Source organism: Mauremys reevesii, linkage group 4, assembly GCF_016161935.1.
Source record: "Mauremys reevesii isolate NIE-2019 linkage group 4, ASM1616193v1, whole genome shotgun sequence".
NCBI classification, from domain to species: domain Eukaryota; kingdom Metazoa; phylum Chordata; order Testudines; family Geoemydidae; genus Mauremys; species Mauremys reevesii.
The window spans coordinates 134,507,968-134,533,436 of NC_052626.1; the positions used below are offsets into that span (position 1 = coordinate 134,507,968).

The 25,469-nt window shown below is 42.7% G+C and overlaps 1 protein-coding gene and 1 long non-coding RNA gene across 5 annotated transcripts in view; one reads left to right on the plus strand and one right to left on the minus strand.

Annotated features, from left to right (window-relative positions):
• Nucleotides 1-25,203, plus strand: LOC120403626. 2 transcript variants are annotated; one of them, XR_005597621.1, is made up of 3 exons: nucleotides 1-49; nucleotides 16,829-16,953; nucleotides 21,024-25,203. It is a non-coding gene; the product is annotated as an uncharacterized LOC120403626 (long non-coding RNA). The 2 variants fall into 2 exon arrangements; XR_005597622.1 differs by lacking the exon at nucleotides 1-49 and adding an exon at nucleotides 13,085-13,365.
• The window catches only part of PIGR (polymeric immunoglobulin receptor), a 28,037-nt gene that overhangs the window by 2,268 nt on the left and 300 nt on the right, over nucleotides 1-25,469 (minus strand). For 2 of the 3 annotated variants that reach the window (XM_039534950.1, XM_039534948.1), the window contains exons 2-10: nucleotides 10,674-10,771; nucleotides 9,126-9,464; nucleotides 8,111-8,440; nucleotides 6,034-6,357; nucleotides 5,156-5,470; nucleotides 3,320-3,434; nucleotides 2,414-2,532; nucleotides 1,622-1,750; nucleotides 74-132 (exon numbers count right to left, since the gene is read on the minus strand). In XM_039534950.1, the coding sequence (XP_039390884.1) occupies nucleotides 74-132; nucleotides 1,622-1,750; nucleotides 2,414-2,532; nucleotides 3,320-3,434; nucleotides 5,156-5,470; nucleotides 6,034-6,357; nucleotides 8,111-8,440; nucleotides 9,126-9,464; nucleotides 10,674-10,731 (1,788 nt within the window). In that variant the 5' untranslated portion in view covers nucleotides 10,732-10,771. Of the gene's footprint in view, nucleotides 1-73; nucleotides 133-1,621; nucleotides 1,751-2,413; nucleotides 2,533-3,319; nucleotides 3,435-5,155; nucleotides 5,471-6,033; nucleotides 6,358-8,110; nucleotides 8,441-9,125; nucleotides 9,465-10,673; nucleotides 10,772-22,894; nucleotides 23,014-25,469 lie in introns of all 3 variants that reach the window. The other variant, XM_039534949.1, reaches the window with a different exon arrangement.

Consider the following 25,469-nt stretch of genomic DNA (forward strand, 5'->3'; position numbering starts at 1 on the left):
TGAAGCTCTGCTGCCTGAAAGAAAGACTAGGCTGCATGCAGCACCTTGGGTAATATATTCTAGCTGTTCTTACCCTTTTCATCTTCGGTGGTTCTTCTGCATGTTCAGCATTGCCAGGGGTAGTTATAAATTCTGAAAAGCATAGGAGATGTTAGGGTCCTGTGCATAGGAGATCATGCAGTGTAGGCCAAGCCCCACTTATTCAGTAGCTCCTACATGCACTAAACTGTTGCTGATGTTCAGGGCACAACTTCTTCTCTGGGATAATGTCAGGCTGAAGCACTAGCACTGTAAAGCTTTTGCAAATGCACCCACGACACCACCTTTCCCATGAACCAACTGTGCTGCACCTGCATTACGTGCTAAGCATCCCTGCGTATTGAGCCAGGGAAGCCTCTAGATTTCTAGGGGAGAACAAACATCTTTGATGTTTCTTTAAAAAGGTTTTATTTTCTGTTTCCAAAGATGACCAGTGACTCTATTGCCCACACACTGAGTTTGATGGTCTAGGTACTGGAACTTTTAGGCTTGTCATTCAAACAATAACCCCAACTACCAAAAAGATAAAAGAGATTTTAACTATTTCTTGTGACTTTAGTACTTGTGAAAGATGCTGAGAACAGAGACCAAATCTCTATTGTTCCTATCTGTGCTTTTATATAAGAATGTCTATTGGGGGTCAGATCAATAGTCCATCTAGCCCAGTATCCTGTCTTCTGACAGTGGCTGGTGCCAGATGCTTCAGAGCGAATGAACAGAACAGGGTAATTTCAAGTGATGCACTCTGTCATCCAGTCCCAACTTCTGGCCGTTGGAGGTTTAGGGACACCTGGAGCACGAGGTTGCATCTCTGACCATCTTGGCTAATAGCCATTGATGGCCCTATCCTCCATGAACTTATTTAATTATCTTTTGAACCTAATTATACTTTTGGCCTTCACCACATCCCATGTCAACAAGTTCCCCCAGTTGACTATGTATTGTGTGACTACGTTCTTCTTTTGGTTTGTTGTAACCCTGCTACTAATTTCATTGGGTGACCCTTAATTCTAGTGTGTTATGTGAAGGGGTAAATAACACATCCTTATGCAAGCAGAACTGCCCATGGTATTCAAGGTGTGGACGTACCAAGCATTTGTATAGTGGCATTAAGATATTTTCTTTTTTACTATCTATTCCTTATCTAATGGTTCCTAGCAGTCTGTTAGCCTTTTTTGACTGCCACTGCAGTCAAAAAAAAGCAGATGTTTTCAGAGAACTATCCATGATGAATGCAAGATCTTTCTTGAGTATTAGCAGCTAATTTAGCTAGTTTTGTGTGTGTAGTTGAGATTATTTTTTCCAATATGCATTACTTTGCATTTAATGTTATAAGCACTTCTGGGAGAATCTGTTTTATATGTAATACATTTAGTCCATTGTAGAAACCATCCAGTTTGCAGTTGCTTGCTAGATACATTTTTTTTAAAGTTTTGCTTTTGCACAACAAAGTGAGAAAAGATCCCAGTATCTTTTCTGTAGCCAGCAGCCTCAATGCAGAATCCTCTTTATATGTACTATCCCCTAGGCCAGTCATTTATTTACCTCAAGATAAGTTATGGGTGGTTAATATGGAACTTACCATCCACTCCTCCTAGCTGGGTCTCCTGAGCATCATTTATGCCCACGTTGTCCTTCGCTCCATAATCTCTAGCATTCTCAAATTCTGACATGCTAATGTTTGTTCTGTAGCTTCCAACCGAAACCAAATCTGTTAAAAGGGAGGCAGGGAGCAGACATACGCACACAACATTATTTAATACAACGAGCTCCTTTGTTTTATACTTTCAAGGTAAATGTCTCACTAGTAGCCATACCCTCTTCCTCCCCAGCCACGCACACATCTATTAGTACTGGATGACCTGCAAAACATTCTGGTGCTAGTAGCACTTAGATATTTATCTGAGTCTCTTTGGTATGGAAACCAGGCTAGATGTCTCAGGAGGACAGGCTTTCTTCAAGCTTCCTGCTACTGCCTGATTTTCAGAGAGAGAAGGCAGTAGATCTGAGCACAGGGCTGGCGGAGCGGAAGCTCTAATGCCAGGAAAACACGGCTCCCATTGCAGCCTCGTTTTCCCTGTCTGTAAAATGGGATGGTAGGAGGGTCAATCAGCTAGATGTAAAGTGCTCTGAAGTACAATAATATTATTGAGTCCAGGCCACACATATTGTACTTTGCCAACCATGTTTTATATGGAGTTGCTTTGTTCTGGGGCAAAAGGCTGGGATGCTGTTCCCACCATTCCTATACGAGGCTCATAGGAGCAGCCCAAACCAGTACAGAGACTGTTGTACATGTCATACACCCTCTACCTCCAAATCTACAGTATTATCTATGCCCCCTGGGAGGCCAATAAAGAAAGTTAGGACTCACCTGTACGCTTCAGGAGCCTAAATTTAACAACCACAAAGACTGTAGCAAGGAGCAGACATACAGCAGCAATGGGGAGCAGGACTGAGAGAATCACCTTAGAGCTGTCATGTTCCTGAGAGCTGGAAAGGGAGCAATTGAGCAATACACATGTGTGATCCTTGTGACTTTATATTGCTCTATACAGGACTGTATAACACAGATGAACCAGCATAGCCTAGAAGATCTATATAGAAAGCTTGTGCACAGTTACATACGCAGAAATGCTTCACAATAGCAAAATCATGGATGGCCGAATTCAAAATTCAGAATCAAGTGGGATTTTTTTAGAACAAAATCATCATTGCATTCACATAGTGATATTCATCTACAGATTTCAGAGCTATTAATAAACAATTAATAAAGCATCTTGACATCCCAATGAGGCAGATAAATATCTTTACCCCCATTTTGCAGACGGAGTAGCTCAGACACTGATGGGTGAATTGGCTTCTCCTGATCCCAAAGGGAATGAGCATTCAAGGTTCCTGGACCCCAGTGTGCTGTTCTAGCTACTAGAACATGTTGCAACCTTTGTACCAACAGAAGCCTTAGAAGAATGAGTATTTGCCGAATGGCATTATGAGAAATGATGGACAAAAGTCAAAAAATTGGAGTTCAGAGTGGATAAACATTCAGAGTTTGGATGATTACCCAAAGCTGAGCCAAAATTTTGATATGGGCCAAATTTTGCTGGGAAACATGAATGGACAATTTCTGACAGTAATTAATACTCATTGGAATTGAACATATCAGAATACATGACAACTATAAAAAAAGTTTGGTTGTAAAAATGGACAGGTTGGATGGGGCAGGGGAATTCTTATTCTTTTCCAAATCACTTTGGAACAAAGTCTTTGAGGGACTGACCTTGGTGAAGAGTTGTCATCTATGACCCCGGCTTTGTTTCGGGGAACAATATTATTTTCAGAGCCTGTGTTGGACATAGAAGCATCTTCAGATTTTGCATCGGGAAGGATTGCACCTTTAGTTTCAAACAGTAATAGATGGGAGTGGTGGGTTATTTGCATCCAGCATCACCACAAAGAGAGAGAGAGAGAGAGAGAGAGAGACCAATATATTGTCAGCACTTAATTCATAAATAAGATCATTTTCAAAATGTTCCCATTGATTTTCAACGAGACTTTGATTCCTAAGTGACTTTTTAAAACAGGAGTCACTTTTACCAAATGACTCCATAAGAAAATCTTGAGTGGTCTTCCTAGCCATTGTGATGGAGCAAGGCCGGATGGCTACAGGAAAGTATTGAGGAGCAGGTATGTTAGCTCCAGGCTAAGCAAATCCCTAGTACCGTGGGAACCAAAATGGCAGTTGCTCCAGGCTAATCAAGGCACCTGGGGCCAATTAAGAACTTTCTAGAAGGCACCGGAGAGAGCTACATTGATTGGAGCACCTGCAGCCAATCAGGACAGGCTAATCAAGGCACCTGGTATAAAAAGGGGAGCTCACGCCAGTCTAGGGGGGAGCAGCCAGAGGAAAGAAGTGTTCATGAGGAGCTGGGAGCCAGAGACACAAGGAACTAAGAATTGAGAGGGTGTACTACTGTAGGATTGAGGAAAACACCATACAATCAAGCAGCATCAGACACCAGGAGGATCCTGTGGTGAGGATAAAGAAGGTGTTTGAAGGAGGCTATGGGGAAGTAGCCCAGGGAGCTGTAGCGGTCAAGCAGCGGTTATAAGTACAACTATAGAGACTGCTGCAATTCACAGGGCCCTGGGCTGGAACCCGGAGTAGAGGGCGGGCCCGGGTTCCCCCCTAGCCCCGCTAGTCCTAATCAGACATGGGAGTAGTTGATCCAGACTATGGGTTTCATCCAAGGGGAAAACCACTGAGGGGAAGAAATCTGCCAATAAGCGCAGGACCTACTAGAGGAGAGGAGGAACTTTGCCACACCATGTATTAAAAATATTGTTTTTAATCCCTAGCTGTGTTACTAGTATGCTCCAGAATACGACTCAAATATTTGAGATGCGTATCACCATTTATACGGCATGTTACTTTTTGCATTTCACTCGGCAAGGACACTGCTTCCCTTTCGTTTCTAGCCAGTTGCTCTTCCTGGTTCTCATGCATTAGTTAACACAAGGATATTTGGTTTGGGTTTCCAATGCCACATGGTTGTGTTTGTCCCCAACTTCCTCCAACCCTCTATCCCAAGAAAAAATCATCTTTATTTTAAATGTACTGAGATGGAGTTGAGCAATCGAGTTCCCCATCCATTAAATAGCACAATAGTCCTTATTTTCTTGTTCCCTGTGCTCTTCTCTATGTAAACTGTCAGTTTTGGGGGGCAGGAAGTCTCTCTTATTAGCTCAAAGGGTCCCTGGTCTTGGCCAAGCCTTCTCAGTCCTGCTGTAATATAAATAATTAATAAATAATAGGGGATGAAATGTAAAAGTAGTACAGACACAATTCTTTTTCCAGACTTGTTACAGTGACTGGAAAGAGGAAGAATTCTGTAACCAATGTGTGAATTAGAGTTACAGCGATAAACATTGTGAATACCATGAGATCCTTAGTGAAACAGAAAGTGGGGCCTGTCCTAGACAGAGGACATTATGATGTTCTGAAATGCCGCCACTTGGTTGTTGTTTTGAGATAGTGCCTCTCAATGGAATGACACCATCATGGCTACAGGAAAAACCTTCCCTGTTTTGTCCTGCAATAAATCCTGAAGCTCACCTCCGTTTACTGTCAGGTACACTGCCATGGTTTCCCCATAGTGACCAGAATGGCTCACTCCACACCAATACCACCCTTGGTCTGTCTGTATTACTTGGTCGAAAGTTAGGTAGAGTGTCCTCTTCTCCTTGTCACAGTTGACAACCAGGCCGGTTTGGTTTTGCTCAGAGGAGATGAGATTTTGGCAACCAGTATTATGCCACTTGCACCAATATTTCTGGTAAGAATAATATTTGCACGGATAAGAGCATGGTATAGTGACCCGTGTACCAATGACTGCATCAATCTTTTTTGGTCCTGTTAAACCAGGTTGCCCTGTTAGAAGGGAAACAAAACAGTGAGGCTGATATTAATGACTTGAACAATTAATATGCAGAAGTACTGTTATCAACAAGGTGTTATCAGAAATATGTAATTACTATGTAACTACAAGGTACAGAGTATATCTATGAGGGTAAACACACCTTATATTGCTTTCATAACACTTAAATGTACTATATATGTGTATAGATACATATATCCCTATGTACTTTATTGTGTATATATGGCATTTAAATAGCATTTGTGTCAGAAAAGCTTGAAAAATAGTGAAAATGGTTGGTGGGAAATTAATGAAATTTTTGCACAAAAATTTCAAATGTTGTCCAAAAAACATTTTTGTTGAAATCTTGTACTTTTTGAAAAATTTCCACCAGCTCTAATTTGTACCTTGAAATGTCAAGCTTTACCAATCAAGATTATGAAGCTAAGAATTAGAAAATAGTTCTCCTCAGGAAAACAAGGCTCTGCTCTTTTATGCTGCTTTGGGAGGAACAAAGATCAAATACCCGTATCGATTGTGCTGGCTGAGACACTAATCACTACATGCGCTTTCATACCATCTATAATCTTCAGCTCCTTTGTAGATTTCCTTTCCGTATCGCCATCTGTCATACACCAGTAATATCCTGCATCCCCTGCTGTCAGCTGGTTCATTATTACTGTGAATGTTCCATTTTCCGGGTTATCATGCAGGACTATCCTTCCTTCATATGAATCTATCATAGCCGCAAGGTTGGTTATTAACTGATTGCACCCATTCTTCCTCCATTTGCACCAGTACTTGAGTGTGTAATTCCCTCGTGGATCATAGTGGCATTCGACAGATACTGAACCTCCGATGACTCCATTTATTACGTGTGGTCCCTGGGGGACAGATGTCTCTGGAGATACAAAATGGAACATGTGCTCTTAGGCTCCTCTCACACATTTCAGGCTGGGCTAACATGCATGTGCCTCGTGTGGTTGTTTGGTTGGGTCTGTTCCTTATAAAAAACATTTTAAAGTAAAGTTAATTGCAGGGATGAAATAGAACAGACTGACAACGCTGGTGACTGCAGACTGGAACAGTCACAGCCTGGCCAGTGAGAGCTCAAGTTTCCTTCACACACTGCCTCCTGCCAGCCCACAGTGGAATAATGGGAGTCTTTCCCCTGACTTCCGTGGACTTTGGATCTGGCCCTTGTGCCTCAATTCTGAACTGGAGGGACCCCCTCTAGAAGCCAGAAAGTAGTTCAGTCCTCCACAGACCTGTCGTTCTGTCAAGAGAGCCAGAAAGGACACCAAAGATAATGGGCATTTCCCCTGTTGATTAAGGTTTAGCATGAATGGCACATGAGAAGTTTTGGTGTCCCCTTCACTGGGAACCTGTGGAGAAATCTGGGGCACAATGGCTTGGCATCAGGCCAAACAATGTCTTCTCCAAACATCCAGGAATCCAAACACAAGTGGAGCAATCAGAGCCACACAGAGCTCAAGAGGAGCAGCAGCCGCTAAAGGCAAGTTTACACAAGCTCTGCATCGGTTTAGCTGCGCCGCTGTAGCGCGTCAAGTGAAGACAGAAGACACAATCTCCTGTCAGCATAATTACTCCACCTTGGCGAGTGGCATAAACTATGTCGGCAGGAGAGTGTCTCCTGCAGACATACCTGATGTAAACAGTGCGAAACTAGTGTCACTCGGGGGTGGGGTGGGGGGACTTTTTCACACCTCTGAGCGTCATAAGTTAGATCGACTTAAACGGTAATGTAGACCTGCCCTCAGACTGTTAGTGCATCCAACTGAGCATAAAAATACCTTTGACTTATTGCCTATAGCATCCGCTCTTTGCACTTGTGCTTCGGAAACTAATCCAGAATGAAGCAATGAGGCTAATTTGCAGATTGTGCAAAGGGAGACCTATTCTAATGTGCAGCAGTCTCCCAAAGAAAGTGGTGGCAGCCCCATCGTGGGAGACATTTAAAACTAGACTGGAGACTAGATTGTCGGGAGCTATCCTGGGATGGCCGAGGGGTTAAACCGTATGGGCTCTAACAGGCTCTAACCTTTTCTAAATCCTATAGTTCTTTCTCTTCATATTGGATCAATATTTCTGAAAATTGCTTAGGCAGGCAGCCTAGTGGTCAGGAAAAAGTGTCTGGGTTTTTTTCTTCTATAGTCTGCATTTAAGATAAGACAGTTAAATGGGTCAAGTAGGAGTTTGCTCATCCCAAATTTGTAAAGAGAATTTGCCTTTTGCATGTGTCATCATGATCTTCTCTAAAGGCTGGTTTACAGAGAGGATTACAGCCTATCGCTGCTGCCTACCAATGGAGTTACTCCTTCAACTCAAGCAATAGCTTTTCTGATGAAGGCTCAGGTTTAAACCCCTGCTGTCAACACACAGTGGAGATTACAACATAGAGTCTTTGGGAAAAGGACTTTTGTCGTCTTATTTGTCTGTGACACACATAGGACACCATTGGTAGCTAAATAGATGAAAACATAAAAGAATAACAAGTACTATTAATTTTATCTAGAGAGAATAAGACTTGTATCAGTAAGATTTTCAAGGGAAACTCAGACCCTTAGGAAATAAAATATTAATCTCTTCAGACTTGGAATGGCTGAAATCTACACACCCTGCCCATTGCTCACCTTGGTAGACATGCATATCCAGTTCCTTGGATTCTCCTTTCTCTCCGTAAATCCCAGCCCCACACAAATATACACCCGAATCTTCCTTCCTCAGCTGGGTCATATAGAGGCTGAATGACCCAGCAGTCTGCTGAGGGCTCAGCAAAACTCTTCCTTTGTAGCTTTCGTTAACATTCCCATAGGTGTCGATGACATTAGTGCAGCCTGTTTTCCCCATTCTGCACATGTACTTCCTCTCATCACCATATTCCGGGCCAAACACGCAGTTGATGGTCACAGAACCTCCCAGCTCAATGTAATAGAGTTCGGCTTCTTCAGGCACGTTTGGACCTGTGTGAATGATAGTCCAAGTCAGTATCCAGAACCCAGACTGTATTGCAGTTTAAAACACTCTTCTATACCACGGCCGATTGCACTGCAATAATCCTACTCTTCTATACTTCTCTATACTACCCCAGACTGTACCCTTGCTAGTCCAGTATAGTATAGCCTACTGTACCCTACCTCTATACACATTCCCATACTTTTCAACCCTGCATCATTTTGTACCAGGCCACCCCATATGCACTGTATTGCAGGATATCTTAATGCAGCATGCTACTGTGCACCATATTATATGTTTCTACACTATATCATATGGCACTGTTTACTCTCCCATACTACAGTAGACCATACTGTAATGTCCTGTATTATGCTGCACCACATGATCGCATATGGTGGTGTAAATTACAAACAACCTTTATTTTTGCTGAGTTAACACTTTCCACTCAGGAGAGTAGATAAAACAAGGAACGGTGGAGAATTTTGGCTGTCTTGAACAGAATTAGTGTACATCTCCTTTTTTATATGGTACCTTTACATTACAGCAATGGGGGTGCTAGAAATGAAGAGATCTTGGTTATTACTCAAGATACCAATCATCTTGCTCTCTTGGATATTGTTGATGGATAGATTTCCCAAACACCATTATTACAACAGAAAAATAATAATATAAGAAGCCTCCAGGCTGAGCTACCCTTGGAAACATCCAGCTTGACTCTGAAGGAAAGTCCTCTATCATTGAGCCCAATGCCACATTTATAAAAGCTGGTGTCCTTTTCCACTAGCTTCGAGATCTCAATGGTGAAGATGCCTTGCTCTGGGAAGTCTGTGATTGTTGCTCTGCCAGCGAAGTCTTGAGCAGTGTAGCCACTGGAAGAAATGACGGTCACACATTGCGATCTTGATTCCTTGCACCAGTACTTTCTGTCATGTCGGTTCACACTTGTGCGAGGGTAGAAGCATTTCACAGTAACTGATCCGTTTTGCAACCCAGTCACCTGCCTTGGTCCAAATATGGGGTTTGAACTTGAAACTGGCAAGAGGAAATGCGTTTCATGTTATTCACCACAAGTCAAGTCATTTTTACACTAGCACCTTCAGGCCCCAATGGAGATCAGGGCTTCACTGAGCTAGGCACATAGCCACAAACACAAAGTAAGAGACAATCTTTGTCCTAAAGAGTTTTCAGTCAAAATAGCCAGGACAGACAAAAGAAAAATTAAATGACTTGCCCAAGGTCACACAAGGAGTCTATGGCCGAGCCAAAAATTAATCTCCTGTGTTCCAGTCTACTGCCTTACCTACAACCCCCTCTTTGTTTCTGAAAGTGCTATGAAATTTCTGTAGCAATATAGTGTGATAGTTACTCGTGATGGTTAAACTGGTTTGGATGAAGTAAGAACCAATTCAAATCTTCACGCAAACTTGAAGTGAACCTCACTGTTTTAGGTCACTTGGCTTTTTAACATTCTTTTAATTTTCTTGCAATCCTGGGTTTCAATCATAGGCAGAAATACTAAATAATTGTGAAAATAGTCACTGCTCTGATTATTGAATCTTGGCTCAAAGCTGCATATATCTGAAATCTTGGAAAGCAGTGGGACTCTGTCAGAGCTGGGCAACTCTTCCTTAATGATGGTTTCATCTGATAGTTTTATTGCAAACCCAAAACTCAGGTTTTGCCCATAGTTTCACTGAGGTTCAAGAACCTTTGAGGGGTCAGGGGGGCCCTGAATTTGCAGAGATACCTGGGGCTGATTTTATCTTTTAAAAGAAACAATGCTAAACATGATGGGCATTATATTATTTTGGGCCAAGCCATGGCAAATTGATTGGGCTAAGCTTTAAATTGAAATTTTAGGTCCAGTTGAACCCCAAACTCAAAATGAAACTCGGGGTGTGGAATACAAACAACAAAATGGTAGAAAGGTTTCTGTGAGCCCCATGGACAAAACCTGCAGTGCATCACACAGCTCTTGTTCCCAGGAGATTTCAGACCAAATACCTCACCAAAGAGAGAGACCAAGGAATGGGAAAGCCAGGAAATCTGATATATCAGCTGACTTGCCTCTAATCTGAATGGTCTCAAGACATCAGCCAGGGCTATAAAGAACATTCATCTATTTGGTCATAACTATGTCTTCACTGATATCTACTTTGTAAGATTAGCCTTACACTGACTGTGCTAAATGTCGGCATGTCTCACACTCTTAACTTAGTCACTGTTTGGTTAGATACTTACTTCTTGCAGACTCAGCTTGGAGGAAGGAGAGCAAGAAGATGAACACCAAGAAAGTCATGTTCCTTTCAAATGCCTGGTTCCCCAACCTCTCCTGAAATCTGTAAATAACCACATTCAGAAGGTCACATTATTTAGTTGGATATTTAATTTTTTTTTAAACCACCCATTGAACTGATCCATGATACAAACACTTTGAGTCGTGAGTTAAGCCACGTGCATGGAGTGTTACCAGAAACGTAGGCCTATAGCCATTTGTACTAAAGGAAAAACAGTATGATCTAGGGTTCACAGCAGGCTACTGGAACTCAGGGTCCTTGTGTTCTTGGCTCTACCGTTGACTCATTATGTGACTGGAAATAGGTCACCTAATATCCCTGGACCCTAGTTTCCTTCTTAGTAAAATGGGGTGTCAGGTTGTGTGGGGTGCAATCCAGACCAGTGAGGGGTTGAGTTGCTACCTGCCCTGTAATCGTAGGTGCCTCAAATGCTATGCTCTGTAACTCCCTGCCTGGGATGTCCACAGTCAGCAGCAAGCATGCAGATCACACCCTGAGTGTCTCTCTAATGGCAGCTCTGATCCAGCAACTCTGAACCCAGCAGTCTGCCAGCAACACACCAGTCACACTCCTGGTCTCTGTCAGCCTTGCTACTTGTAGAGTGACCCCAGCACACTCCCAGTCCTGAATTGTCCAAAATCATGTGCTCCGTAATGTCCAGTCCTCTCCTGGGCAGTTCAGAAAAAATAATGTTTATTTTTTCCCTCTAAAGTCACAAAAGAACATCATAGCTTATTAACTTCACCGGGGCAAATACACCCTTCCATTTAAACACAGCACTGAGTTAGTTTATAGTATAAAAAACCAACTGTATTAACAATAGGACATAGGTTAAGTGATGCCAAGTAAAAGGAATAAAGTTAGAAAGGGTTAACCAACAAACACAAGTGAAAAAACACATATCTAAAAGACAAACTTAATCTATCGAGGTACAGGCTTTGTTTAAAATGTTTTGTCTCACCAATCATTCTCCTTCCCAGCCAAGGCTGATTTCCCCTCTATCAGGACCTTCCACAGAGGTACAAGAGGCTGGCTTCCCTTGTCTTCCTAGGTGAAAGATCTTTACCTAAGTGGAATTCAGTTCCTAAAGACTTCAACCTCCCCCGGTTGAAGGACCCATCCTTCTCAGCTTGCAAGAGTTCTGTTCCCTTTTGTCTGCATATCTCTACTTATATCTCCCAAAATTTAGTGACTTTTGCTTCAAGAGGCAGGATGACTTCAGTCTTCCCTTCCTGTGGGCTTTCCATCTCTCTGTATGTAAACAGAACTTCTATTGTCTTGATTCCACCAAGCGTACTTTACATAGGAACAGGTAAATAGCTATTATGTTCCCTCCTGTCCAGGAGAGATCTGTTTCTCCCTTTGTTTGGACATAGACTGTAAAGCCTTATATCAATGAGTATTCATAATTCCTTATAAAGCAGGGGTCGACAATCTTTCAGAAGTGCTGTGCTGAATCTTCATTTATTCACTCTAATTTAAGGTTTTGCGTGCCAGTCATACATGTTAACGTTTTTAGAAGGTCTCTTTCTATGTCTTTAATATATAACTAAACTATTGTTGTATGTAAAGTAAATAAGACTTTTAAAATGTTTAAGAAGCTTCATTTAAAATTAAATTAAAATGCAGAGCCCCTCCGGACCGGTGGCCAGGACCCGGGCAGTGTGAGTGCCACTGAAAATCAGCTCGCGTGCTGCCTTCGGCACGCATGCCATAGGTTGTCCACCCGTTATATGGTTTTAATACATACATTTTATGATGATATTAAACACCAGTGTGTCATTAGTTTTCATAAACACCTACTTGATATGCTTTAATAAAACAATAATATTGTATACAATCAGTTGATTCAGTTGCTTATCACTTGAGGTTCAGCCTCCCCCCATATAGCCCAGTGAACCTTCACAATGTAGTCTCTGGAAAGTAAAAACCCAGCCCAAGCTTCTCTCTCCTGCTGGGGGTGGGCATAGATGTTCTGCTGTCTCCTTGCCCGCTTGATAGCTTTGTTTTTGTGTGATGGGGTGTCTCCCACACACACGTGCCCTGAATGGGTTAATGGAGGCCAGATAGGCCAATTAACCTATTAGGCTGAGGGCTGAGAGGAAAGTTCTAATTAGGGGATGCTCACCTGTGCGGGAATAGGAGAGGCTTCTATAAAGCCAGGGAGCTGAGAGCAGGCAGGGGACTGTAGGGAGGTAGTCTGCAGTCAGTCCCTTGGATTTGGGGGCTATAGAGACAAGTAGCCCATGGTGACTCCCTAGGAGGAGGGACTAGAGAGGCTGGTAAGCCCCAGAGATGGGGGACTGCTGGGGTAGGAAGCAGCCTAGTGAGTAAGCAGCAAGGGGACTGAACTGACCTTGGTTGTGTGTGGTAGGGTCCCTGGGCTGGGACCCGGAGTAGAGGGTGGGCCTGGGTTCCCTTACTCACCACTGGGGAAGTGGCACTGGTGAGGCAGTGAATGGAACACTGCCTGGGTCACTGTGCGAGTGACAGAGACTTTGAAGAATTATCTCCTGGAAGGGGAGAACACCGAGTGAGCTGGCTAGAGGGCCGAGACACGGAGAGCAAGAAAGGGGCTGCAGACCAGATTGAGAGAGGGAGTGATGGCATACAACTGAGGAAGTGGCATTGACCTGGTGAGCTATTCCCCAGAACAGCCAGGAGGAGGTGCCAGACCTCTGAGTGGAGTGCCCCATCACAAACTGATATGTAAAAATGGGCCTTCATTGTCTCTGCCTGAAAACAGGGCTGGTCAGAGACTCGAGTGGCCATTCCTTTGTCTAAGGTACACTGTGCTTATGCATTGCTAGCCACACACATTTTAAAAATATAATTTTAGCACATGTTCATAACATTTTGCACAAACCCTGTGTCTACATCATGCAAGAATATTAATGCTCAGTGAGTTATTGGTTTTCCAATGAGACCTTGCCTGACACCTTTTTAGATACAGATTGTAACTATGGTTGAGTCGGGGTACACTGAATTGATCAGGTCAGCTGAAACACCTAGCCTGATGCCATTAGGCCTCTAGCATTCTGGCATCAGGATGTTCTTACAGTCATGTGGGGATAATCATATTTACCTGCCTCCTGTGAGGTATTGCTATGCTAAATTATTTAATGTTTAAATTCTTTATTATCTTTGCATAAAAGTCTCTATAGTTCGTAGGCCTGCTACAAGAAAGATTGCTTGAAAGGTCTGACTTCCATCCATTAGAGGGCAGTGGTATCATACAGAAAGTACCATCTAGTGTATATTCCTATCTACGGTGCAATGGCATTCTTAAAACAATCCAGTCTGGGCAGTGTTAGCGCATGAGTTTCTATGAGAATAAATGTATTGTAGATGTCTTCCCAGTTGAAGGTTCCCATGGGTAATTTACTCCGGAGGACAAGGCTTGGACCACAGCATTCCACAATGCGATGTTAATTATTTTTGACTCTTGGTACAATTTTTGTCTGGAGAATGGATTCATCTGGTGGTGTTTTTTGTTCTGGAGACACTCTCTGTACAGAGAATGAGTGAGACACCTGGATTCTGTAACCCCGAACAGTCTGTAAAAGCCAATACTTTTCTACAACAGTTCAGTATAAGGCATAGTCTTGTATTCAGGATGGCAGCCTGCACTATGGAATTACCTTGCTTCATGTTCCCTTCTGCCCCTCTTAGTTCTTTTGTTATGAAGAGCACCTCAAACCTCCTGTGTGTGTGTGTGTGTGTGTGTGTGTGTGTGTGTGTGTGTGTAGACATCGTTATGCTAAACCACTGCTCAGAGCAAAGAATTAGGGCTTGTCGACACCGACAGTGTTACAGCTGTAGCACTTAGTGAAGAAGATGTTACCTACACCAATGGGAGAGCTTCTCCTATCAGCACAAGTATTCCACCTCCCTGAGAGGCAGTAGCTATATCAACGGGAGAAGCCCTCCTGTCCACATAGTACTGACCAGAGCAGGAGGTGAGTCAGGATAACTGCATCGCTCAGGGATGTCTATTTTCCACACCCCTCACCGATGGACTTATACCGACATCGGTTTGTGGGATATACCAGGGCTCAGATTTCTCCAGAGGAGAAATGGGCCAGATCTAACCGCCCCCTCAAGTTTTAGGTTTTAAAAATCCAAAGCAAAATCTGGACCCACACTTTTCAGATGGCTCCTAGCCTTATTATGGGCTGAATGCAAACCTAGATCCAAACACCTCTGAACTTTGAAGAGGCAGGGGGAGGTGAGAGTAGGGTAGCCAGACTGGGATCTGGATCCAAACTCTTCAACTTGGGCCCATTTCGGAACAAAGCCCCTTTTCAAGAGTTTGGTGCCTCAGTTTCTCCCTTCTGCTTTTTAACATTATTCACCCAGCAGAAGAAAGATTGTTCACTTGGCATCACGTTGGTTGCCAAAACCATGCCTTAAAAACCTGCTTCCATAGCTCCCATAAGATTATATTGGATTTCTGACCATTGGTCGTCTTCCTTTTTCAATCACAGGTGCAGATCTAAACAAAAAGGTTTTCCTCTTTTCCCCCACCCCTCCCTCCTCAACTTCTAAGACAATGGGAGATGCAGGTGCTCAACATTTCTGAGAATTAGGTTTAAAATGCAGAGTACTTGTCACACCCCATCTATCCTACTGTGTTCACTGCTACACAGCAGCCAGCCAGGGGAAGACAGAGTAGGGCCCCAAAAATGAAACCTTCTCAAACCTTTAGATGTCCCAAACCTTTAATGGTTTGGATGGGCTTTTGAGTGATGGGCTGGAGGGAACTGGGGTTCTTAATATTTCAAACCTGCTTGCCTATCACGGAATTATTGAGTGCACTGGATTTTGAGTGTGTGTGTGTGTGCGCAACGCATGATCAATGACCCATCAACTAATCCAGGGAGCGGTGGTGGTTCATTGTTCAGTTACCAAGAATATGATGGGTGCCAAGAAAAGTTTGTGCAAATAGATAGACTGGTTTATTTTCTGGGCATCAGGTGACAGGTTTTATTTTTATAAAGGGTTTTTCCCAGCAAAGAGAGGGTTTTATTTCCTCCTTCAGATAAAAGGTGTTCTGTTGTGCTTTCTTTCTCTTGCCTTGATATCTAATTGCTCAGTGGCTACTTGTCTGTAGCTAATAATTAACTCCTGGAGCATGAAAAATGCCCTTAACTAGCCACCCCCAGAAGAAGCTGTTAAGATAAACATGACCCACTCAGCTGCAGAAAACCAAATCAACACAAAAATGGGCCCTGCTTTTTGCAACAGTTGCTGTGTTTTATTGGAGCTGGCCTTGTTGCCTAAGGACCAGCTTGTCTCTGCCTTGCCAGCCTAGGAGAGGTGGGGAAAGGCCAGGACCCCACACCCTTCCTCCTCCTCCTTTTACAAGAAGATTAAACAGCCCAAGGGAGAGGTAGTGGGAGAGGTGAAAAAAACCTCTGTGGAGTCAGCAGTTAGGCTGACTTCATTGCAAATAGTCAATCATTCTTTGGTTCTTTTTGGTCGATATTTGTTGTTAGGTAACAAAGGAACATCAACTGTGGTCTGTGAGCTCCTTGGAACACAGCTGTAGCCTTGTTCAAGGAGAGCTAGAATGTAGGAGCATGTTCTGGTTTGTGCATGTGTGTTAAATTGCATGTGTGTGGATAAGATCATGCAAGCATCCATGCGTCCATATCAACACAAGTGCACATGTGTGTGTTCACGTGTGAGCACAACTGTATTCGCATGTGTAGGCAAACACATTTGTGATCACTGAAACCATCCACTGGGTTACGGGCAGTCGGATCCTATTAGAGACTTAGTTCGATTCTTTCACTGCAAACATGGCATTTATGGAGAAAATTTCCCCCAAGTAACAAGCCCAAGCAAGTACAATCAGCTGTTGCGTAAATTGCTTTTTGTCTGGTACCTCCATGGCGAGACTGAAGATAGGTCTGAGGATTAATCTCACTGGAAACCCCCTTTTCTCCTGCTGCGTATTATGCACTGCACCCAGGAAGAATGCCATTTCCCAGGCACAGACAAATGGCACAAACAAGCTTTGCTGCTATGTCTACAAGACCCAGGCACTATCCAAGATGCTGGAAGATAATTTTATCAACCCTTTGTTGCTAACAGGGCTCTTGCTTCATGTTGCTTCCGAAGAGCATTTGCTGCTGGATTTGCAGGTACAGTGTGAGACTGAATATCCGGCCACCCGCAGAATGGAAATTAATATAGTACTGGTGTGAAGGAGAACGCAAGTAAGTACCATTGAAATTCACTAAACTTTATTGCTTGTGCAGACAAGAGGCCCTTGAAGGGGAGAGAGGGTCAGAAGATGGGGCAATCAGTTACTGTTTGCCGGGCACTGTCAAAGGGACTTAAGAGGACTAAAAGCAAAGTGATATGCCATATATATTGCATTCTGACCAGTGATGAAGAGGGTTTATAACATCCATGGTGCATGTTTGGTTTAGAACAATGAGTATGCTCTACATTTTTGTTCTTGCTGCTGCCACAGCACTTACATAAATTTGACATCTATTGAGAAGTGCACCAGCTCACACACTCGACTAAGCCTAATGAACATGGTGGTAGAGTATTGAGACTGGTTTCCGTCTAGTGAGGTGCGTGTTTGTGCCCAGTCTGTGCACTACAGCCCATTTGCATAGGTATCTCGTAAAAGTTTTTATCTTGGGTTTTCAGGAGTACAAGAGGGAAAAATAGCATTTCCTTGTTAGTACGTATCAGGATGAAATCTTGACCCCACTCAAGTCAATAATAAAAAGCCCATTGACTTCATTAGAGCCAGGATTTCACACCAAGTCTCCAAAATAGTGTCATCTACACCTCTGCGGTGAACATAGGAATTGCCAGACTGGATCAGACCCAGGGCCCATCCAGTCCAATATCCTGTCTCTGACAGTCACCAGCACCAGCTGCTTCAGAGGCTGGGGCAAGAAACCCTGCAGTAGGCAGGGATGGGATCACCTGCCCACAGAGGAAGTTTCTGCCTAACCCCTTGATTGTGTTGAGATTTGGAAATGGTTATACATATAATTAACAACTCTGCTTTGCACTTTGATCCAAAGGTCTCAAGGCACTCCGCAAACTTCAATTTTTTCTATTTACATTTCATGTGAGTTTAGTTGCAATAGGCTGATGGTTGCCAGCGGTGCTGGGTAATTAAATGGGATATTCCTTTATTTTTCTCATTCTTACCCCAGCTCCTCCTTAGAGATAACACCCCTGTCCAGACAGACCACTTCTCCAGAGAGATTCTGATCCTTCTCAGATAAGGAAGAGCACCGCTTGGCAGACCAGGGTGGCCCAAGGAATTGTGAATGGGATAGACCCCTTCACCCATGGGTCATCAGGTCAAATACATCTTAGGCTGGGACTGGCCAAAAGTTTGGTGGCTCGTGTGCAATGAGCTGGGGGAGGGGCTCAGTCCAGTTATTGGTGGAGAAAAGCATGCAGCCCACCTGCCATATCTGCCCCCTTTTGTGGACTGTTTCAGTGAAGAGGCCCAGGATTGAATGGACCCTGGAGGCTGGACTGTGCTGTCTCCCACTGATGGGCTCACTCTAGGCCAGGTGTGAGAAATGTCAGGGGGGTGGTATGTTGCGGGGAAGCTTGGACTGCCACTGCTTGTGCTGTATCTATGTATATGGACTGAGGATATCGGTCTCCAGGGCTGCCAATCCAAGAATCTTCCACCAGCATTAAAAATCACTTGTCAAAATGCACTTAAAAATAGAAATATTAAAATCACAGAGAGGATCTGCATGGAGGGAGTGAGAGGCTGGTAAGGAAGGGATGAAATGAAAAGATCTTGTATCCCCGCTGTGGTGGGAGACAGCAGGGCTGCCACTGTGCAGGGAAACGTGATCAATTTATGCATAATGCGGCAGGAGGAAGCTCTGGCGCAGAAAGCGTCAGCTCTGGGGCCACTCTCCTGCAGGTCTGTCTGCATTCTCTAGTGTTTTCTTCTGGTTTGCACTGCCTGGATGTGCAGCTGATTGAAGCTGCTTTCTTCTCTCTCTCTTTCTCTTTCTCTCTAAACAGAAAGCAAAATGTTTGAAGAAAAAACAAGCTGTGCCCGTTCCAACTGATACTCTTTGCCTCTCAGCAAATAACTGGCATGGGAAAAAACATATGGGTAGGCTGGTTTTATCTAGCAAGGCACAGGTGTGTGCTGGCCCTGTCTGTAAATTCCCCTCTACAAAATTCAAAGGTCAAAATCCTCAGCTGATCTAAATTGACAAAGCTTCATTGAAGTAAATCATCTACTCATTTACATCAGCTAAAGATGTGGCCCATAATTTTTTATTAAAGGATACAGCTTGTGTTTTGCTATTCAGGTGGAGGGGGACTCTGATTGTGCTTTTAATGAATTAATTGCATTGCAACCATGGCAGCACCCCAGAACTGTGCATTTTCCGAGTCCAAAATACCAAAGCTCTGGATTCATGCTACAGGATGAGGCAGGCACTATTTCTTCGTGTGTGTGTGTGTGTGTGTGTGTGTGTGTGTGTGTGTGTGTGTGTGTGTGTGTGTGTGTGTAAAAAGCACCCAACACAATGAGGCTCTGATCCTGACTGAGGCTTCTGGACATTATTGTAATATTAAGAACCAGGTCATCTAGTCCATCCAGCTCACTCCACTGGCCAGTGCAGGATTGTTCCGAACAGTGTATTTTCTATTGCTTTGACCAATCTAGTTTTAAACACTCCAAGCAATGACCTCTCCACCGCCTCCTTTGGAAATGGCTTCTAATATGCCTCTGTTCCACAAGGTAATAGATTTATTCTGACATTCATCCTCCATTATCCTTTTCTTAATGCTCTGGGATGACTTCTAATTGTTACCATCCTGAGATCTCCAGAGGAAATCAAGCAAAAAGGCAAACAAGAATGTTAACAGCTTCACTCCCATGGCCAGCCAATATAGACATCACCAAGGACGCCTAAATGCTATAATAAGGAGAATGAGTCACTCTTGTTAAACAGACTAGACCATTGGTGTGAGCCTTGGTTATAATGGCCTGTAATATACCTCTCTGCACTGTTTTACTTGGATTAGTCTGAAGTTTATTCTACTCTGCAAGAAGGCAAAAAGCCGATTAGATATTTGCATACAAAACTTTCTGATCTCTTCCTGGTTAAGGGCAAGAATTTGGACTCCAGTCCAGACAGTTTCTTAATATTGAAAAGTGCATTATCCACGTACGTGGAGATACAAGAGCAGTTTTTGTGAAGGATTTTGCTACCTTCCCCTGGGTTCTCATGGTGTACGTTTGTACCTGCACACTGTGTGCTTCTACCTTCCAGTGATTGTTCACCTGGGAGAATCTGTCACTGAATTCCCCCTTAGCCAAAACAGAATTTACATTTGCATGAAACATATCTTAACCATCTGGAAATCTTTGTTTCCGGTTATTGTCCATGTTCTGGTTGTTAATTATTATTTATATTGCATTAGTGCGTCCGAGCCCATTCATGGACCAGCTCCCCATTGTGCTAGGCACTCTACAAACCATGGCACAAAAAGAAAATCCCTGTGTAGGCCTGGGACCTAATCATGCCCCCCCCCCCCGATATTAAACCAGCCTTGCGCAAAACTCAGGGATTTCACCACTGCTGCTGACAAAGAATTAATCTATCTAGGCTCTTGTAGGGTGTCCATCCCTGTAGATGCTGATCACCTGTGAGAACAGCCTCTAGATATGTGTTTGCATTAAAACTGCTCATTAATTTATTAGCCAAAAAAAGGCTAATTCCCTCATTGAAACATTAGTGGCCCATATGCGCCACTAAAATTATAGGTTCTATCACCAGCGCTATTAGAAGCACTATCTTCAAGGCTTTTTTAGTACCAATGGGACATAAATATTTACTTGCAACCAATTGTTGTGTGACTCAATGTCTCCGAGTGTGAGATGCCACTTTTCAGACTCCCTCCCCCCACCCAAGTTTGTATCTTTTGAATTGCAGGTGTGTTTAAAGCAACTGAAGATGGTCTACTGCCCACAGTCCAGCTGCACCATTCCTGGAATCTTTGTGGCGAGTGAGGTCTCCATGACTCCAAGAATGCTACAATTGTTTTAGGCCCACTTCCCCTACATGGCAGATTGCTGGACATGAGAAATAGTTGTGTCTGAAACTGGGAATGGGTGACAGGGGGTGGATCACTTGATGATTACCTGTTCTGTTCATTCCCTCTCTGGCACCTGGCATCGGCCACTGTCGGAAGACAGGACACTGGGCTGGATGGACCTTTGGTCTGACCCAGTGTGGCCGTTCTTATGTTTTTATGTCACCTCTTCCAGGGTACAATACAATAAATGGAGCCAGTGGAGAAAACTGGATGAAAGAAAAATGTGAAGGCGGCACCTGGAAAGCAGCAGTGCAGCTTTTAACTGGAAAGAAGAGCTGCATGGAAGATAGCCCTGCTCACTAGATCTGATTAGAGATTTAGAAAGAGTGTGTTTCTGTGCTTAGAGCAAGGGATTGGGTGTCAGGACTCCTGTCTTTTCTCAGCTCTGCCACTGCCTTTGTGTGCAACTGTAGCTACATCTGTGTCCCCATGTTACAGATGAGGAAACTGAGGAACAGTAATGCATACTTGATGTAGGTAGTATAAGAATCTGAAAGGGCTCCTAAGAATAGACTGCCTTCACTCAGGGGATGTTGCAAGTCTGAATTCACTAATATTTTTAAGTGCTTTCAGATTCTCAGTTTAAAAATACTGTAGAAGTGGGAATATGAATCTCTTTGATTTTAACTTTGTAGTCCTTTCTAGCTTTGTATTTTTCTTCTTGCTCAAGTAAAACAGTAAGAAACCTTTCTAAAAAGTTGCTCCCAGGGCTGATCTCCTGATCTCAATTATACCATTATTACTCTGTTGACACCATTGGAGATGCTCAGGATTTGCACTGATGCAACTGAGATAAAGATCTAGCCCCAGGATTTCATAAGAACTGGTAATCAGCTGCTCTTGCTGCAGAGGAAAGTGCCAGAGCTCCCTTCCAAATTCCATTGACTCAGCTCTGTGAATGAACCCTAAGGAACTGGTATATGCTAGCAGTACAGATAGCCTGGGGCCAGCAGTCTAATCCATTAGTCATTAACTATTGCTCTTAACAATGGCTAATGTCAAGGGAACATTACTTGATCATTAAAGCATTAAAAATCCAGTGTACAGTTTGTAATTTTACCAAATGCACTTTTTAAAAAAAAGATTGCTGCTGTCAGGCTGGTCACATTCACCAGGAACATGACCAGAATTAGTCACCTCCATGTAGACGAAGGGTTTTCTTTATTGTCCATTTGGAATGGACTTTTTGTATCAGCTCTAAAGCATTGAGGCGCATGAGTTGGAAGGAGGCATTAATGGCTGCAGCAAAGCTTCCCAGCATTGAGTAGCTAATGATGATGGTGGCAACTTTCCTGAGTTTTTAAAAATTATTAGTGGGACAGTTCATAGCGTTTTGCTGAATTTTGTGAGCATTTTCTAAATCAGACTGTTTCCTTTCCCTCACTTTTGCAGCAGGTGAAAATGGAAGTTGTGCTGTATTGCACCTTGAAAGAGTAGGAGGAAAAAATGAATTTTTGGGTGCATCACAAAATATTAGCAGCCGTTGGTCTTTCACTCTTTTTTTCCAAAGCAAGACCTGTACCAGACAAAGTCAGTCTAATGTTATTTTATAAACGTAATGGATAAAGCTACTTCTAGACATTCTTGAGTTTGTAGGCTCCTTCAACGTAACTCAAAATGGTTGAGATAACAGGTACAATAGAATATGAATGTCCCGTTCTCTCTCGCCCCCCGCCCCGCCCTGCCGCCTTTTAAACCAATGTGTACCACAAAGCAATGAGTAAGACACAGAAATGAAGTTACCTGGTACAGACACAGATAGTGACCTTTTTTGCTGAGCCATAGTCTATATGCATCCTCAGAGGTTAGAACCTGTTATATCATGAATAAGGCTAAGATTTTGTCATGGGTATTTTTAGGAAAAGTCGCGGGCAATAAAGAAAAATTCACAGAAGCCCGTGACCTGTCCCTAACTTTTACTCAAAATATCCAATGGGGAGCCACGGAGGTCTCTGAAAATCACAGATGCCGTGACTTCCACAACCTCCGTAACAAAATCGTAACCTTAGTCATGAGTAGGGATATCGAGGGGCCATTCCCTACCCTTTTTTGAAAGTTGCTCTTCACTTTGCCCATGCAAAGTCACCAGAAGTGGTCAGATCTAGACTTTTCTTCTGTACAGAAGGATTTTGATTACTTAGCTGCCTTGTAGAGTCCTTTTGCTGCAAAAGAAAAAAGGAAGTAGGATAATTAAGGAAGAAAACCCAAGCCGAGGGTCTGACCCCGCAAATCTTTACTAGCACAAGTAGATTTTACTTGGGTGGGTAGCCAAATTCAGTGTATACAACTGGTCTGTTTGCAAGCAAACTAAAAAGAAGATTGAAATGCAATAAGGGAGCATTCTTGACCCAAATCAGCCTCCAAGAGAGGCATTGACTTCACCACACGTTTAATTTTATATTTAGCAAACAAAATTTTGCCCTTACAACGGATTTATAACAAATAACTGACTATCTAAGACTCACATTTGTCCGCCCTACAAGAGAATAGGGGCTAAAAACCCAGAACTAAATGCTGAATGCCTTAGTCACTCCTTAGCAGAGTTCACTTAGCTAAAATATTCATTGAGGTCAATGGGATTTTGCCTTAGTAACAACTGTAAGATTTAGTGGTTCCCCTGAATTTACTAAGAATTAGAGTAGTCCAGCAGAGCCACTTCACAAAAGAGATAATGAAAAAACTGACTAAATAAGAAGGGACCTCAGGGTCAGGAGAATAAGTAATATGAAGAGGGTAGGAGGGTAAGTTTGCTGATGGTGAGACGGTAAAGCTGTACGCAGAAACAAGGCAATGAGAACCCGTTAAAGCAACAGCTGCATTTCATTTCTCCTTTTACAATGTGACCAACATCTAGCACTTCTGTATTTGGTAGTGCCTTTTCTTCGGAGGATCTCAACGGGTTTCTTATGCACACATGAAGAATATCTGCACCACTCTGAAGGTAAATATTACAGCCATTTTACAGATAGGAAAACTGAAGCACAAAGTGGTAGTAACTTTCTCATGGTCACATTGGAAGCCACTGGTAGATCATCCAAGAAGCTTGATTCCCGTTTCTGGATTATAATTACTAGACCACATCCCATGCAATGTTACATTCTTAGGTTGTGAGAATTCAGCCAATAGGCTGCATTGGCAATATTCAGATATTAATGTAGCAGATATTAGTGTATTAATGTAATGTATTAAAGTAAAACAGATATTAATGTAGCAGATATTTCAGTGGGACCACGACCATGTGCATTTAGGATGATGAACTTTTATTGGCTGGAAAAGGAAACGCAGCAAGTCCACAGGGATAGAACATTTCTAATGCATTTTATGGCACTCTGAGTGAGCCATTCATCATTGCCATCCTGAGCAATCACAGCCATCCTGAGCATCTTTGGAAATGAGGAAATACATCAGGTTCTGAATATGTCCCTTTATGGTGTTGAATAAGTAGAAAATAATCATCATGAAATTGTGATGTGCTAAACAAAGTGTCCCAGGATTTATGAAAAAATTGACTATTTGCCTGTCTTGGGTTTTTTTTATAGCACCCAGGACCTTAGTATCTACACACTATGTGCTAAAATACACATCCTAATATTTGGAATCATTGTAACATGTATAATCATCATAGCATGTTTTAGGAATTACACTCAGAAGATTTTCACCATAGAATATCAAGTGACTAACGTCAGACAAAGACTGAAATTCACAGTACCAGGAGGGCAAGCTCTCAGATGATTTGGTCTCATGTTTAACCTAAAATGTGTCACACTGCAATATACCATTTTGCCATGTCTCAGATATTTGGGATTCTTACAATTCACATGTCTCTAGTTTTCTGTTTGTTGTATTTGAGCCACCTTACTTGCAAAGGGAATAGAGTGATAGTTGAATGCCATTAAAATGTCAAGCAAGAAGTTCTTTTAATCCAAAAATACTTGCTTTGTTGCTGCTGATTGCACAATATAAAGATTGACAAAAGTAGATATTGCACCAGTGCCTATATTTTAGGATTAAATAAAGGTAGATGTTGTTTCTACATACTCTACATGATAACGCGGACTAATAATTTTATTAGCATATTTGCTGGGCAAAGTCAAAATGTTGTGCAGAAAAAGCCCTTCTCTGTTGTGGTATAAATGGGATATATGATGGTAGAGGGTGCAATAAACTTTCTATTTAATGGCTTAGGGATAATAATGTATTACCCATTCATTGACTGTTTCCACGACTTCCCATATCTCTGTCTATTGTGCAAACATGATTGTTTTTTTAGAGTCCACCAAGAGAATTAGCTACACAACTCCCACTGTAATTAGCAAGAGCTGGGTAACTAAACTCCCTAGTTGGCTTTAAAATCTTGGCCCTTATAAAAAATATACTACAGCTTTCTACACTAATGATCCCAAATGCTTTAATAATCTGAATGATCTGCAGTGTTTTAGATCATTACTGTAGAATACAGTAGCACTTTTTAAATAAAGAAGTATTTTGTACATTTCCCTGCAGACAAGAAACAATAAAAATCTTGGGGCCAATCCTGCAGTCCTGACTTCTGTAAAACAAACCAAAAAACCCCATTGAAATCCACAGTGTGTCTGTCTGGCTATCTAGGTTTATATAT